This window comes from Tenrec ecaudatus, chromosome 7 (assembly GCF_050624435.1).
Source record: "Tenrec ecaudatus isolate mTenEca1 chromosome 7, mTenEca1.hap1, whole genome shotgun sequence".
Taxonomy (NCBI): domain Eukaryota; kingdom Metazoa; phylum Chordata; class Mammalia; order Afrosoricida; family Tenrecidae; genus Tenrec; species Tenrec ecaudatus.
Window position 1 is genome coordinate 10639067 of NC_134536.1, and position 16650 is coordinate 10655716.

General features: G+C 48.8%; 1 protein-coding gene across 5 annotated transcripts in view; it reads right to left on the minus strand.

Annotated features, from left to right (window-relative positions):
• Nucleotides 1–16650, minus strand: part of ARID1B (AT-rich interaction domain 1B) — a 405831-nt gene that overhangs the window by 270367 nt on the left and 118814 nt on the right. For all 5 annotated transcript variants that reach the window (XM_075554341.1, XM_075554339.1, XM_075554340.1 and 2 more), the window contains exon 3: nucleotides 13193–13342. In XM_075554341.1, coding sequence (XP_075410456.1) covers nucleotides 13193–13342 — 150 coding nt within the window. The remainder of the gene's footprint in view (nucleotides 1–13192; nucleotides 13343–16650) is intronic.

Genomic DNA, 16650 nt, shown 5'->3' on the forward strand with positions numbered 1-16650 from the left:
CACCCCCTGTAAGCAGAACTCCAGGCCGCCTCCAGATGCAGGGGCAGGAATGCACCCCCAAAGCCTGGCTGGGGGGGGACGGACACCGAAATGCATGGAGGGGTTGAGCTGACTCAGCCCACTCAGTCCCCCTTGGAGGTAGGTGCTGGGTCAAGCACCTGCAGTCTCTCCTGGAATGTGCCACACACCCTTCCTGTCTCTTTCCCTGGGCTAGGAGTTCCGGAAATCAGGAGGGATGAGCCAAGCATCAGGGAAGTTCAGGTGGGCATGGCTTCACTCTCTTCCCCTACCTAACAGAGGGAAGGAGGAGTTAGACACACACAGGCAGCTGAGAGTAACAAGGAACTGGCCCAGAACAAAATCATAATCGTAATCTCACACACGCACCCCGCACCCCCCACCCCCCACGGAGTCCCTCTGGTCAGAACACAAGCATCAGAGAGAGGGGAGGCTCAGAGGGGCAGGTGTGCAATGCCTCCTCCAGCCTGTGCAGGAGATGCAGGGGTACAAAGGTGAGCACCCCCAGAGGACAGACAGCGAAGGTCCAGGTGGATGGAGAAAGGGAGAGATGGCCTCCCCCAGCACCAGCACCTGGGTAGGTGAGTGAGTGAGTGAGTGTGTGTGTGGCGGGGGAGGGGGGGAGAAGGGGGAAGAGGTTCCTAGAACAGAAGAGAGAAAGACAAGATGGGGAGGAGAGGAGAAAGGGCTAGGGGAAGAAGAGGGGGAGGGAGAAGACCAAAAAGTGCCCCCGGCTCCCAGACCTAGGAGAACAGGGCCCCCTGCAGACTGGCGGGGCCACAGTGTGCCTGGGTTTCAGAGTAAGCCCTGCTCCTGTCCAGCTTGTGTGAAGTGTTCCCTTAGTTGTGGCTGGGGTGCAGTGTAAGGCCAGGCACCCCCAGGCCTGCAGGAGCTCCCACCGCCCTAAGCTGGGAGTCTGGCCTGGCCCCTCTCTCCAGGGCAGTCCTGGGGGCCCCTCTACAGTGCTGCCTGCCTCTCTGGCTCCCTCTCATCCTGGCACTTGAAAGGAAAAATAAAAACTTTTAAAATGTTAAACTTGAAGGTGACTGGCGCTATCAAGCCTCAATCGAATGCATTTAGGGTCCAGTTATCATCCGAAAGATATTAAAAGAACTACAAGTTTTCCATCAGCGAGCTTCCGATGCTTCAACCTTAGAAGAGACCTGCTCTTCGCCACGGCTCGAGCACAGATGCAAAGCAATGAAATGGAACAAACTTGAAGGCCTAGACTGAAACGTCCCTGCTGAGCTCTGTAAACGCTGGTCTCTCCCAGGAAGAGCAAGGTGGGTGGGCCTGCCTCATTGCTACCTGCTGACCTTCAGCTGCTCCAGCCTTGTGGGCTGAGGAACAGGAAGACACACGCCTCGAACCCCAACCTGGGAGGAGTCCGCCGTGGTTACCACGCGCAGTCAGGCCTCAGTCTAGATCATCAGTCTAGACATTCTCTGCTCAGACCAGACAACGAACGTAATCATGCTCATGGCAGCTGCTCATGAGCTCCTTAAATGCAGCGGGAAGCTTCCCCGCCCGGGCCCAGACGGGGCCGACTGTCTTCATGATCAAGGTCATTAATAGACTCCTGTGTTAGGATCTGAGCAATGACTCGTCTTGCAGACCAGAAATGGCCTACCTTGGCTCTTCAGCAAAATCTTACGGAATCAGTGAAATGGTCAGTTCCCCGGGTGAACATGGCCTTCCTTCCAGTTAATTTTCCCACTGACCGGGGGGGGGGGGGGGGGGGGGGGGGGGCAGGGAGCCATTGATACATTAATCTGTTGTCATCTAAACCATTAAGAAACACTGCTTACAATAAACAATTAAATACTGAACGTCTGCTTCGAACTGGCTCACAGGCAGCGTGCTTCACCCAACTTCTGAACCCCTTTAGAGAGTTATTTGAAGAGCAACTTCCAAAATATCTTTCAAATGCAGCGTTTTTATTTAGCAGAAACTTCTCCTAAGTTATGCTCATGAATCCCTTAAAAGCTTTTGTAAATTCTGCTGCTTAAAACGGCTCCTTTATGTTCAACATAACCCCTCCCTGGTGGCTAGTGGTGACAAGCGGGGCTGCTAACTACAAGATCGGTGGTTCAAAACCACCAGCCACCCGTTCCTCGGGAGAAAGATAAGGCTTTCTACTCCTGGAAATAGTGAGTCTCGGAAACCCACCAGGAAGTTCGACTCTGTCTCATAGTCGTTAGGAGCCGGGACGGGCTCATCGGCTATGAGTCTGGTTCAGGCTGGGGTGCATTCTATGCTGCACCTCATGCAAACTGTGCTTTCCCAATGAGAGAAAAGGTATTCCACGTAACGCAGGAGGCTGCCGAGCCTGCTGGTGTCGCCCAGTGATGACCCGTTTTCCTTGTTATTCCTTTACGACAGTCCGGGTTGAACCCCTCAATCCGGAAACGGCAGCAACCTCAGCTGCAGCACTCAGCCTGTGGCGCGCATCTAGCCCGTCAGCCTTTCCTTTACTGGTCGCTTGTCTCTGCTTCTTGGGGGCCTTCCAGAATCATCAGCGGTGCTTGGTCCGGGTCCCACGGCGCGAGTCACGGTTTACAGCCCTGCACTAAATACGGTGGGACATACACTCGAAACACAGAGGTCACGTTTAACTGTGGGACACGGTCTCCTTCACGCGGGCACGGTTAGTGTCACTTGTGTGTGTGTGTGTGTGTGTGTGTGTGTGTGTGTGTGTGTGTGTAAGTGCCTGTAGGTGGGCCAGCGCAGTACAAACTCATGTGGTCCGAGGTTCAACTGCAGATTAAAAATAAGAAAACCAGAATGCTGTCCCTGCGTTACCCTCCGACTTTTAGAACACACCCACGCTGACGGCCCTGCTTGAGATCAGCTGGGCTTTCCTGGGGGAAGCTGGCTCTTACGGCTCCTGTCGACGGGAAGGCCGCTCAGTTAAGGAGGATGGAGAGAAAGCCACTGGCTAAGCCAGTGTGGTCAGCATGCAAACTGGGGCGTGAAGAGAGGGAACTGGTAAAAGGACTCTGATGAAGTCCATTTAATAGAGTGGTTTTCATGGAGCTGGGGGCCGTGGAGGCTGCGTGAGTGGCGGCAGGGTCTCAGATGGAAGAAACCATAGTCGATTCAGGGAGGTTGGGTGATGGGGATGTGGCTGTGCGGACAAATGCCTTCCTTCTCACCGATGACTAATGAACTCCTTAGTGGTGAGGAGGTGGGCCTGCAATGGAACTTAAAGTACGCTGGAGAAAGGGCGGCGACACCGAAGAAAGAAGCGAAGTGTTACATGTGGGTGATGGCAACAGGGGCTCATGTGCACCTGCATAGTAAGACTTTTTAATACTATACAACTTAGAAAATAAAATTCAAAAGGAGCCTCAGGTGACTGGTGCCCACAGGCAACTGGCAGAAGCAAACGTCAAGCCTTCTGGAGCAAGGGAACGTAATCTTTTAAGTCAAGTAACTTTACATTTAAAAACTCAATAGACAGATTGGACAGCCTAGTGGCACAGCTCAGATGTAGACACGAGCCCTAAAATTATCTAGGATACTTCAGTGAGGAAAAGAAGAAGAAATGAAGGCATCCATCCAGGCAAGAAAGGAACCAGTAGTAATGTGCTCTACACTAGCAGCTGGCAGGGACCTGTATGGACAAAACCCCAAAGAAGCCATGAAAAAAAACCAATGCCTATACATACTCCTTTCGTGGAAATTAACCCAATGACTCCATAATTGAAAATGTAATGGATGATTAAGATAGGCAAAATAACTTTGAAAAAGAAGGGAAAGGGAACATATGGAATATATACTCAATTTCAAAAAATACCAAAAAGTCGAAGAATTCAAAGACTGTATGGCACAGGCATGGGCCATGCATATCAATCAGTAGAACCAACAATCAATGAAGGCGTCAAGACAACTCAATGGGGAAAGATCATCAAAACAGGTGGTGGGGCACCTGTACATCTACACGGAGAAGGTGGCCCCAGGGCCTCATCTCACACTGTCTGTATATCAAACTCAATGCAACACCTAAAGCTTCAGGAAGGAAACTCCCATGACCGCTGGTCGAGCAGAGTTCTCAGGGGATATATAAGAAGCAAGATTTATAAAACAATACATTGATAAACTGACCTTCATATAAATTTTTTTAAACCTTTGCCCTTTGAATGAAAACATTAAAAAAAAAGGTAGGACAGAGTGGGAGAAAATACTTGAAAATCATATATCTGAAAAAGGACTTGTTGGAGGGTGTTTTTGATTTTTTTTTTAAGGAGCTGTTTACATTGCAATATCAAGAGAGGTAACCATGCAATTAAACATGCACAACTGTATAGGCATTCATCAAATGAAATATGTGAGTGGCTAATGATATGCATGAAAGAATATTCCAACACCATTAACATTCAGGAAAAACAAATCCAGACCACAACGAGATACCACTTCGCACCCACTGTGGGATAGTTCTTGTAGAAACGACAGAAAATAATCGATGCTAACAAGTGTGATCATTAAGCCATATGTCAACCAGGCTGAGCCACGATCCCCCCAGTGATTTGCTGATTATGATGTAGTCATCCCCCAAAGATGAAATCTAATACGATGTAATCACTTGCATGATGAGATCTGCCATGGAAGACGTTTCCTCAGAGGTGTGGCCTGCTACAAAAATTGAGGAATGATCGGGCGAAGCCCTCTGGCCTTTTCCTGGATCCAACATCTGGCTTGTCATCAGACCTCGAGTTCTTTGGAATTCACCCAGCACAGGCCACTATACTGCCTGCCAATCTTGGGAGCCATCAGCCTCTACAGATTGTGAGTCAGTTGATTGCCATCTTCCCTGCTGGCTTGGATTCATTCACCTCCCCAGCCAACATCCTAGAGTCTGACCCCCATGAGTCAGGAGAAGCCTCCAGCCTGACATCTGACCCACAGACTCGGAACTTGCCAGCGTCTACAATTGCCGGAGCTATTTCCTTGAGAGAAACCTTATTTATCTACCTATCTATACAGATATCTATAAACACGTGTGTGTTACATACGCACACAGTTTTACTGCTTTTGCTTCTCTAGAGAATGCAGCCGAAGAGCAAGGAGAGAGAAAGTAGAAACTGCAAACACTGTGGGAAGAGCCATGTTTCAAAGACAGTCACAAATTGCTGCCTTTGAAAAAACCTTATTTTAACCCCACTGGCCTGATTGATTCAGAGTTAGAGCCTGTCTAGATGACCCAGCAGGATTACTCCACATGCTCTTTGCCTGAGACTCAATCTAGTGTAGCAGACAGCCTCAGCATTCTCCTTCAGAGAAGCTGGTGCATTCGAACCACTGACCTCTCAGCAGGACTCCTTTCAAACTTCTTCTGCCACCTTGAAATGGGAGCAGGGTCTGTACGAGTCCAAAATGATTATCAACTGGGAAATGGCTAAACAAAATACGGTACACCCATACAATAGGAAGCTATTCCACAGTGAAAGGGGGGAAACCTACTGATATTACAGGTACCTTGGAAGAAAAGCCTGGAGATCTACTTCTAACAAAATGAGGCCCTGAAAACCCCTACGGAGCACAGTTCTACTCTGAGACCCCTGGGACCACCATGAAAGAAAGGCAACAAACGTTGAATGATAAATGCTAGAAGCCTTCCTCTTACTCTTGAACAGCACAAGACTGGCCCGTTCCGTTAAACATGAGAGAAACCAGCCTGCCCAAAGACAAAAAGAAGTTGGAGGGTGTGGTTTCTATTCTATGCAAAGCAAACCTGGGATTATTACAGATTTTTTTCAAAGTATGCTAAATAACCTCAGGGAAGATGAAATTATCAATTATTACAGTTAAGAAGAATTTAAGAAATCAATATGCATTTTTGGTATAACGATATCAATATCACATAAACAATATCAATCTGGACATGTCAGGTTCAATCTACAATAGTAACAAAAGAGTGGTGCTCCATACAGATGTTCTTTAGGTAGAATGGCCTAGAAATATTAAAAGCCACTTAAACAAGTGGCAAAAAACCTGCCGGTTAAGTGGGAATCAGGAAGGAGGAGTTGGGCTGGAAAAAGTTAAGAAGCTGAGAAATGGCCCTGAGGATGACCAGACCGCAATGGCCACCACAGGACACACACATATTTCGGTGTCAGAACTACGACCCGGCGAGGCCACTCTCACCACAAGAATGGTGCTCCTGTACCAATGACCATCCTGGTGCCAGCTCATGCCCGCCAATCCAGCCAATTGTAAAAACACCCAGAGTGTCTTGAGACAGCAAACCCGGAAGTACACCCAACAGCCTCCCTAATCTTTCTGGAATCACCTAGCACAGCGGTTCTCAACCTTCCTAATGTCGCAACCCTTTCATACAGTTCCTCATGGTGTGGTGACCCCCAACCATAAAAATATTTTTGTTGTTGTTTCATAACTGTAATTTTGCTACGGTTAGGAATCATAATGTAAATATCTGATATGCAGGATGTATTTTCACTGTTACAAATTGAACATATTTAAACATAATTGGAGCATAGTGATTAATCACAAAATAATTGTACATGGTGAAATATTTGTGTTTTCTGATAGTCTTAGGTGACCCCTATGAAAGGGTCGTTCAACCCCCAAAGGGGTCGAACCCACAGTTTGAGAACCACTGACCTAGCGCATGGCCCGGCCCCACAGAAACCCTCCGACCCAGAGCCACCATGTCCCTGACGCCTCTGAGGCTCCCGGTGCCCTCCCCCAGGCCTGCGGGGTGATCTCTGTACACACAAGCTCATTCTTTAGCAAGTGCCATCCACTCTATCAGAAAGAATGAAAAGAGCCTATTATCACAGCAAGAACACGTAAAAAGACAAGAACAAGAAGGTGTATAAAAAAACAAGCAAACGAAAACAGCCAAGAGAACTCTGAAAAAGATGAGTAATGACCATATACTATCAGATACCAACACAGCAAAGTTAGCATCTTCACCGAGTGGAGAAGACAGCCTACTCCAGATGAGGTGTTTGAAAGGCAGGGAGCCGGGGGGGCGGGGGGGCGGGGGAGGAAGACAAGAAACAACCCCTCTCTGCAGAGCAGGCTCAACTCCATGCCAATCTGAACTGATGAACACGCCACGGAGCATGAGCGGGGGCTTCCCGTAGGGTCCTCGGGTGGGAAGGCCTTCGAGGCTACTAAAATTCCAAAAGGCTTTTTCAAGAAATTGGTAACTTTTGACTACATTTAAACACAAAATTAGAACTAACCAAAAAGGACACTCCTTCTGTATAAATAAAAAAATATTATAATTGATGTCACCAGAAAAATGACAATACATAAGACAGCAGTTGCCAATTGTTTTTGAGATATACCAGTAGATCTAATCGCTTATAGAGCGTATAAATCTGTTTTTTAAAAGACCCACAAGTAAATAGAAAACATTCAGGGTCCAAACTATAAATTTACAGTTCAGAAAAAAAGAAAATACAACTGCTTTAAAATATTTAAGATGATGCTCAACAACAATCATAAAACAAACGAGCAAAACTCAGTCAAGCATCGTTTAACAAAGCGCGCCGACATGCTGTGAAATAGGACAGTATGTGGTGTGGACCCTGCAAGAGCACATTTCATATAGTTATGGGTGGCAGGTACATGATTTTATGTCAACTTATGAAATAGGTGACAGGGGTGGAGTCGAGCCTGTCAATCAGATCAGAGCCAATCATGCCTCTGTGTGGGCATGGCCTTCTCCAGAGGATTCTGGGAACTCCTGTCTTCCTCCCTGGAGGCGGGACACACACTCTGCTTTACATTCCTGATGACATGCCACATGGGCTACGCTGATGGAGTCTGAGCCCTGGAGCTGAGAGAGCCACATGGAGACCCACACCAGCGCTGAGATGCTTTCACCACCACTGGACCCACAAGACTTTCCACCCACTGGCCCGTGATCTTCCTGCATTCGGCATTATTGCATGGCTGAATGTGAGTCTAAAGAGGAACTTATGGGCTAGTATCGACAAATGGGGTAATATTGGACTTATGAACTTGATCTGGACTGGGCTAGGATGTTTTCTTAATGCACAATTGCTCTGTTCTATAAAGCTCTGTCTTCTGCATGAGAGTCTCCCTGGATTTGCTTCTCTAGTCCACCCAGACTGACACAGAGAGTTAAAGATAATCAATTAATATGGACCATTGTTTAATTCTGGACTTTGTGTCAGTGCCGTTCTCTGCTGACAGACAGGGGAAGGTGGGATTAAAGCTCTCATTTAATAATAGAGTGTGAGCTGAGTCCCACACTTTGAAATGGTTCCCCTAAAAGACAAAAATGCTCCAACAATTCCTCTGTGGATAAGAGCCATCTCAGAAACACGGAGCGAAATCTCGGGATCATCAAAAGAAGTGCACGTTCAAGATCTCTGTCTCAAGCAGAAGACCAGAGGCCCCGGTGACCCTGGAGCAAAGAAGCCAGGCCAAGAAAAGAGGCTGAGGCAAAGAGACCGTGACACAGAGCAGAGGCGCAGCACCCAGACAACAGATGGGACCTGGAGGCCAAATGACAGGCAGGCTTCCTGGCCCGCAGGCCTGAGGGCTGAAGATTGAGACGGACTTGGCTGCTGGCTAAGGAGAGGTACTGCAATGGACGCTGCCTGTGTCCTTACTGTTTACTGATCCGGACTTGTGGTAATCTGTGAACTTCCCTAGTAAAGTCTGCGGGAAAGAAGGATGGAGAGAGGAGGCATGCCTGACCTCTGCCTTGTGGCAACGGGGAAGTCAGAGGAGGTCAAAGAAGCCCCTCTACCCATGACATTGACTCCACCGATTATAAACAAGGGCCGATAGATTCCCAAGTCTCTCTTTGATCTGAATGTGTGCTTAGGTATGATTCACATTCAGGGCCACTTGGCCAGCTCTCTGTCACAGCACCTCGCACACAGTGTGCCTTTACTGCATAACGAATGAGGAGAAACACTGCCGGATATGCTGAAAGCGGTTTGATCCAATAATAATGTTTTGCTTCCTCTTTTCTTAGACTTTCCTTAAACACTTAGATTTCAAAATGAGTTGTTGACTATTGAATAATCCATCATCAAAGGTTAAGTTAACCATAACTTTTAAAATGGTTAAACGCAAGATGAGGTCACTTCATGCAACCTTAAAATTAACTTTTGTTATCAGTCATATCAAAAGATATAAAGTATTATTTACTGATCTCCTTAAAAAAATAACAAGGCGTTTAAGCTAATTTGGATATAAAGGAGTACATGGAGGGAAATGCTTAGCTCAAACAAAGTACTAGCCTATTCCATTAAACATAGTTGAGCATTTGGGGTTTTTAAAATATTTATAAAGTCTTATGAAACCTTATAAAATTTGGCTTGATTTTGAAAATTTTCTATTTGCAATTTTTGGGTTTTGGGGGGAGGTGTTTTGGGTCTGGAGATACTCAAAATACCTACAATCCTAGATCTCATTTCCTAAAGAAATGTCCCAATCTATGTCGTAGGGACAATCAGAACAGGCCATTCTACAGCCACTCCTTACACATGGAGGAAACCTCGAGCTGCAACCTTGGCAGAAATGACAGTCCCACAGAACTCGTGGGCCAGCAGGTTTGAGGATCAGGGATTCACTTTAGACACTGAAGTGAGACAAATCCTAGGTCATGATGACATGAGAAACCATTCCGTGTCCACACCGAGCTTCAATCAGGCTCAGAAAGCCCCTGGAAAAGTCAGCAATTTTATATATTAAAAATCTAGACACCACTGTCTCTCTCCCTTAAAAGACACTGGTGTGAAAGTTTTAAAATTTACCACACTGTAAGAACAGGCCAGACCAGATCATTTTGAAATGAGGTACATCCCACCTCAGTAAGCGATTTCCAAAATAAAGCAATGTATTATAATGAGTTAGAGCTAGAAAGCCCAAAAGGAAAAAGACAGTCATCATTCCTCAAACTGCAAGAAAAAACTGAAACAAAAATAGAAACCTCAATCTGTGTTACAGAAGGACACGGTGGGCAACGTACTGAAGGATGCAGGACGCATGCAAAGATGGAAGGGCTACCGGCTTCAGTGTCTCAAAAAGAACTGGTCGACATCCAAGAGGATGATCAATAACTGCCTGCTCTAAAGACACTGGGGAAACACAATGCAGCAGCAACTGAGTCCTCTCAGTGGAAGGACTAGCACTTCAGATATCTCAACAAACAGAAGCCATGCAGGAAACACCCACTGACCTATGCCAAGAAACCTGGGAGGCCGCTGCCTGGCCGAGAGAGATCGAGAGAGATCTACCAGACATTCAGGACCATTCCACAGGAATGGGAGCTAAGAGAATGAGGAAATGGTGGACCATCTTATCACAGGTGTAGAAAATTATGCAGAAGATAAAGTATCAACAGTTGCAGCCGTCCATGGACAGCTGCCCTCAATTCCTGCCAGATCCTGGCGAGCACATGAAACCAGAGACTCCATGGCTGGTATTAGATGGGTTTGGCTAAAAGCTGAGCATCCCAGTGTGTTGACTGTGCCAAGGCATTTTATGACCGAGATCAAACCAATCATGCCTAACACTTCAAGAATGTTAAGTCCAGAACCCTTCGTGGCAGAATCTAGACAGCAACCAAGAGGCAGCCATCCTAACAAAACGGGGAGGCATCGTATGCTCTAAGATCAGGAAAGGCGTGCGCCAGGTTCTACCCTTTCCTGCACACTTATCCCATCTGTATGCTGAGCAAGTCATGTGACGCTGTACTTCGTGAAGGAGAGCACAGCATCTGGGCTGGAGGGAAGACTAGTTAGTAACCTGCAGTAATGTGCAGATGATAACACCTTTACTGCTTAAAGTTAACAGGACTTGAAGCACTGACTCATGGAGATCAATAACTATCGTATGGATTACACGTCAACATTAGGAAAAGAAAAAGAAAAAACATGCTGACAAGAGGACCAGTAAGCAGTATCAGGATACATGAAAACTGGAATGGAGCTGTCGAGAATTTCATTTACCGGCCACCTGAATCCACAATCAATATCCATGGAAGCAGTCGCCGCGAAATCACACAATGCAAGACGTTACGCAGACAGGCCGCTAAAGACCTCTTCAAAGTGCTAGAGAGCAAGCACGTCGCTGTGAAGACAGGTGCACCTGGCACCGCTCTCGGCTCGGACATCTTCCGTCGCCTCACCACATGTGAAGCTGAGACTGAGGAAGACCCGCTGCTCTGGCACTGTGGCCTGGTTGAAAACCATGAAATACACCAAGGAGCTGCATTGTAAGAAGTACAGCCAGAACAGCCTGCTCCTTAGAAGCCAAGAAGGCAAGGCGTCTTCACATGAACTTTGGGCATGTTGGTTAGGAGCGGCCTGTCTCCCAGAAAATGGCATATAAATGTGAAGTAGAGAATCCGAAGAAAAAAGACAACCTTTAGTGAGATGGACTTACACAGTAGCTATCACCATGGGCTCAGACACAGTCGTGAGTGTGAGGGTGACAGGAGGATGTTTCACACGGCTGTGCACACCGTCCTTATGAACTGGAACCAAGTGGACAGTCCCCCAAGGACGGCAACAACATAGCATCCTGACCTTCAGCTGCTGTGTGTCTTTTAATCGGTTTCTCAGGGGCTCATACAACTCTTATCGCAATCCATACCAGCTGCTGTTTTAAGGCACTGGTTTCTCTCTACCTTCTTAATGCCGCGACCCCTTAACGCAGTTCCTCATTTTGTGGTCACCCCAACCATAACACTGTTTTCGTTACTACTTCATCACTGTCATTTATTTTTGCTACTGTGATGGATCGGGCGACCACAGGTAGAGAACCGCTGTTTTCAGTGTTTTGTTTAAAACCATAAACCTTTTGTTTGTTTTGGAACTCTTGCATCAGAATCTCCTGACAAAAATACTCAAATTAGCCTAAGACAGTAGTAAAGAAGCCCCAGATGACCTGACTGAAAGTAAGCACCGTCAATATACTGCTTAAGCTCTGTTAACATACATGTCCTTGTCTGGGGACTGGCTCCTCCTGGCAACATGTCCAAAATGCTTGAGAAGAAGTCTTGCCACCCTGCCTTCTAAGAAGCCTCCTGGCTGTACTGTTTCCGATGCAAACCAGTCTCTTCTTTGGGGCCCTGAAGGTGTCCTGGTGGCTTCGTGGTCATCACTGGGCTGCGATCTCAAGGGAGCCGTCAGCAAGCACCAGCTGCTCCACAGGGGAAAGCCGGGCTTCCCACTCCCGTGACAGACAATCCAGAGGGGCAGCCCTGCCCTGCCCTGGAGGGCTGTGAGTCAGCGTGCACTCGATGTGATGCACGAGTTCCGGGGAGTCTGCGAGCTCGGCATCGTTAGCAGTTTCCAGTAACACCACAATCCAGAGGCACCCACTCTTCTTCTGCCTTACCATGCATGTAATGTACATTGCTCGCCCCCCAACAGTTTATCCAGGACGTATCGGAGACGGCTTAAAGCCGCAGAGACCATTTCACCATTCCCACCGCACAGATGGAAAAAAGAATGCGAAACAGAGTTACAACATTCTGCTCCTGATGAGGAGAAGCACTACGAACATCCATCGGAGTGGGAGTGAGTCCCTCACTTGGATTCCTTTGGAAGTTACTCGCAAGAGAAGATGGCATGGCATCCCTCACAGAGTACATACGGACTTGACAAGTCGTGTAAGCGGAAATATATAGCCCAATAACCTAAAAGAGTATTTAATGAGGCTAATTTAAGCTAGAAACGGCTTAATACACTTAAAGTACATGATTCCTTTTAGTATTTTAATATATTGTAATTGGAGTGATTATCTGTTTACAAGCGAGTTTAAGAATAACACTGCCAGAGGCACGATCATCTGACGGAGGAGCGTTTGCCATTAAAACCAAAACAAGAAAGCTCCCGATATAAATACACAGGCACGTGCCAACTGGCAAGCTTCGATGATCGATGAAACCACCCTCCCAGAGATGCCTCAGCAAGAGGGCAGAGGGCACGCTCTCGAAGGCTGTCATGCACAGGTGACTCGAAGCCTGAAAGGACGGTGGCATTCCCTGCTGTCGCTAACCAGTGAGGCAGGCAACTTCGCGCCCTGCGATCCCAAGCACCCAAAAACAGTCGAGCAAATTAAAGTTGAATCGGGGTACAGGTTTGCATTTCCCCCCAAGCACCCCTCACCTCCCCTGTTCGGAAGACAAGGCACTGGCTGGCCGGCTCACCTGCTGCGGCTGGTACCTCTGCTGGGACGGCGAGGGAAGGTACTGCGCCTGTGGAGGGAGGTGCGGAGGCTGCGGCTGCTGGTTGTAATACGGCTGCTGGCCCTGCTGGCAGTAACCACTCACACCTTGCTGTCCATACTGAGGCGGCACCTGTCAGAGTCAAGCAGAGCAAGCCACAAAGTCAAAACACGCAGGGTAAGGGCATCAACTGGAGTCTCTGGGTCGGGGATTCTCCATCCTCACTTCCTTCCTCGACAGCCACCCTGCAGTCTCCTTGCACGTTGGACCTTGCCCTGGAAACTCATCTGGTGTGCCGGATAATTGAACACTGATCACTTCCTAAACACAGAGCGGGATTAAAAAGAAACAAAATCACTGAGCTCCTAAGGTAAGAGAAAGATGGATCTTTTTACTCTTACAAAGAGTTCCCGTCTCGACACTCAAGGGCCAGTCGGCGTGGACTGGCCAGCAGTGGGCAGGGGAGCTAAGACCGACACCCACACACAGGCTCTGCTGGGACGGCCAGAGCCACGTGGTGGCCGCCCTCCTGGGCCGTGCTGAGGCTCTGCAGAGGCAGAAGCCACCTCGGTCCCCAGGGGGAATTGCTCCGGGGCGGGAGGGGGGCGGGGGAGGCTCGGGAACCACAAACAGGGCACCAGGGGGGTCTCGGTTCCAGCCACAATCAGCTTCCCTGATCACCTGGGGGGCAGACACGTACAAGGGCCCCTGGCAACGCTACTCTGGCTCAAGGGGAAATACATTTCTTGACATGAGATGAAACTACTTGGGGAAACCATGCGTGGATCCACAGAACCATCCGGGGAGTGTCTCCGGGCAGGATACTCACATCTGACTCAAGAGAGTTTCGAAACCGTTGAGAAAGCAATCTGTCCGAGTGGACAAAACAGTGCCTGATGCAAAGCATGCGGTGAATCTGGGGGTGCTGGTGCCCTTTGGTCAATTCTGACTCCTAGAGACCCCAGATGACAAGGAACTGTCCCACAGGGATTTCCCAGGGAGCGGATCTGCTGGGTTTGAACCGTTGACGTCGCAGTCAGCAGCCCTAGCACCGACCCACTGAGCCACCAGGGCTGCAAGGACCCCCAAACCAGACCAAACAGCCCACAATCTCTCCTCACGGTGCCACCCTCAGTTACACGGTCCTCAAAACCCTGGAAAGCGCCATTCAAGGCGAAATCTTTCCAGGTGCAGCCCACGGCACGCCCGGGCTCTCCCTTTGTTTAATGAGAAAGCTGCGGACACGGCGGCTGGGGTGGGGAGGGCGGGGGAGAGAAGGCAGGAGAACACAGTGAAAAGCACAGGTCTAGCAGAGAGAAGGGCCAGCTCGCTGCTGGTCCCCACGAACATGAGCCCCAGAAATCCACCTGTTAGAGCAGCCGTTCTCAACCTGGGAGTCAGACGACCCTTTCACAAGGATCGCCTAAGACCATTGGACAACACATACGCTCGATGGTCTTAGGAACTGAGACACTGCTCCTCTATCTGTCTCCAGACGGTCTGCCCACAAGCAGATACACCCACATACGAGTACCCAAGCGTGAAGACTGTTACCCATGCTACACCATGCTTCCAGACAAAATTTCTTTTGTCATTAGAAATAAATATTTCACAATATATAATTACATAGTTTTTGTGATTCATCGCTATGCTTTAATTATGCTCAATTTGTAACAATGAAAATGCATCCTGCATCTCAGATATTTATTTACATGATGACTCCTAACAGTAGCAAAATTACAGTTAAGAAGTAGCAATGAAAAAAAATGTGATGGCTGCGGGGCAACCCCAACATGAGGTGCTGTATTAAAGGTTGAGAGCCCCTGTGTTAGAGCAATCAGAGCCCAGTGCCCGACACACACAAACCCCCACCTCACTGCAGACCTGGAGTTAGGAGGAAGAAGGGGGGGAGTGATTGGGAAGGAAAATAAAGACACGAGCCTAAGGCCCATCTGTCCAGAAATTCCACTACTCTGCAAGCAAGGACCAGGAGAAACTTTTTAAAAATAAGCCACACAAAATCCCTCAAAACTCACTGCCACCAAGTGGATTCTGACTCACAGCGAGCCTCATGGACAGGGTAGAACCGGCCCTTTGAGTTACGGACGCTGGAGGTTTCCCACTGCTGATGCAACATGCAACCACTGTGCCAAAGAAAGGAGACGGCGCCACTGGCCCACAACTGCCTCCCGGAGAGCGCCGGCCCAAGCTGGTGGCGCAGGCAAGCTCATACTGAAAAGCACGCAGCGACAGCTCAGCCGGATTCTCTGCTTGTATTTATTTTACAGCTTGGTGTCTCATAACGAATGTTATGTTCCTGCCTTAAGCCAAGCCAAAGGATTTCCATAAAACACAACTCCGCATGCTACGCTCCCCTAAAGACTACCGCCCCACACCCCCTTCCCGCCCACACCCACAGGGTCGATCTGATAGCGAAGACTCCACTTCACACCAGCATCTCTGCGGAGTGCTTTGAAGCAGTTAGGCTAACACTTTGACCAGCGTTAAATCACGGCAGAGCTAAACAGAGCAGCACCCCCACCCCTGGGGGCTGCCCTTGAGTGGACTGGCTTTGGGGTTTACATAGATCCTGACACAAGATAGGGGAGCGCTGCTGGTGGGCAGGGTGCCACTCCCTAAGCCAGCCGCTGGCCTGGCAGATTGCACACCCACAAACAGGAGTGCAGACATCAACTCCCTGGGATTTGTGCTCAACGTTCCAGCGTGGAACCATCTTGGGGAGCACAAAGGGAGGGGAGAGTCCTACTGACCCTCTGTGGAAGGAGAACGCGGGGGGTGGGGGTGGGGGAACTATGAAATGGGTGCTGGGCAAGTTTCTCACTGCCCACAACAAACATCTCATTCCCCAGCCCCTCCTGCGTCCTTAGTACGATGATGCTGTCGAGGTGCAACGAGGTTTCGGGGTTTGTGGCAAGTGTACCACAGGTCTAGAAATGAACTCACCCCTAAGGCTGCATGTTCAACCAAGCAACAGACAGGTGTAAACGGGGAAGGGCAATCGCAGGGAGAAGCAACACCTTGGAATACATAACCAACCATTTGAGATCAAAATGGCAACATTTACCCCAGAAGAGAGTTCAGGAGGGGTGGGGGTTGGGGGGATGAACACGTGGGGAGGAAGTGGGGCCTTACATGGGGGAATCTCACGGAGGGCATCAACAACCCTCTCCTGTGGGTTTTGGAAAGGAAAGCTGATCTGCTCTGTGAGCCACCCTCCAATTCGCCGTGAAAAGTTTACCACGTGGCCCCAGCCATTCCACATCCAGCTCCACACCCAGAGGATGTGAAAGCAGGGCTCCCAACAGATGCAAAATGCCCAGAGGGCCACACCAAGAGATGGACGGGCCAAGGAAACGTGGGGTGTGCGCACAACGGAGTCGGCACAGACGGGGCAGGGGCGGATCATCGACAAGCGAGCA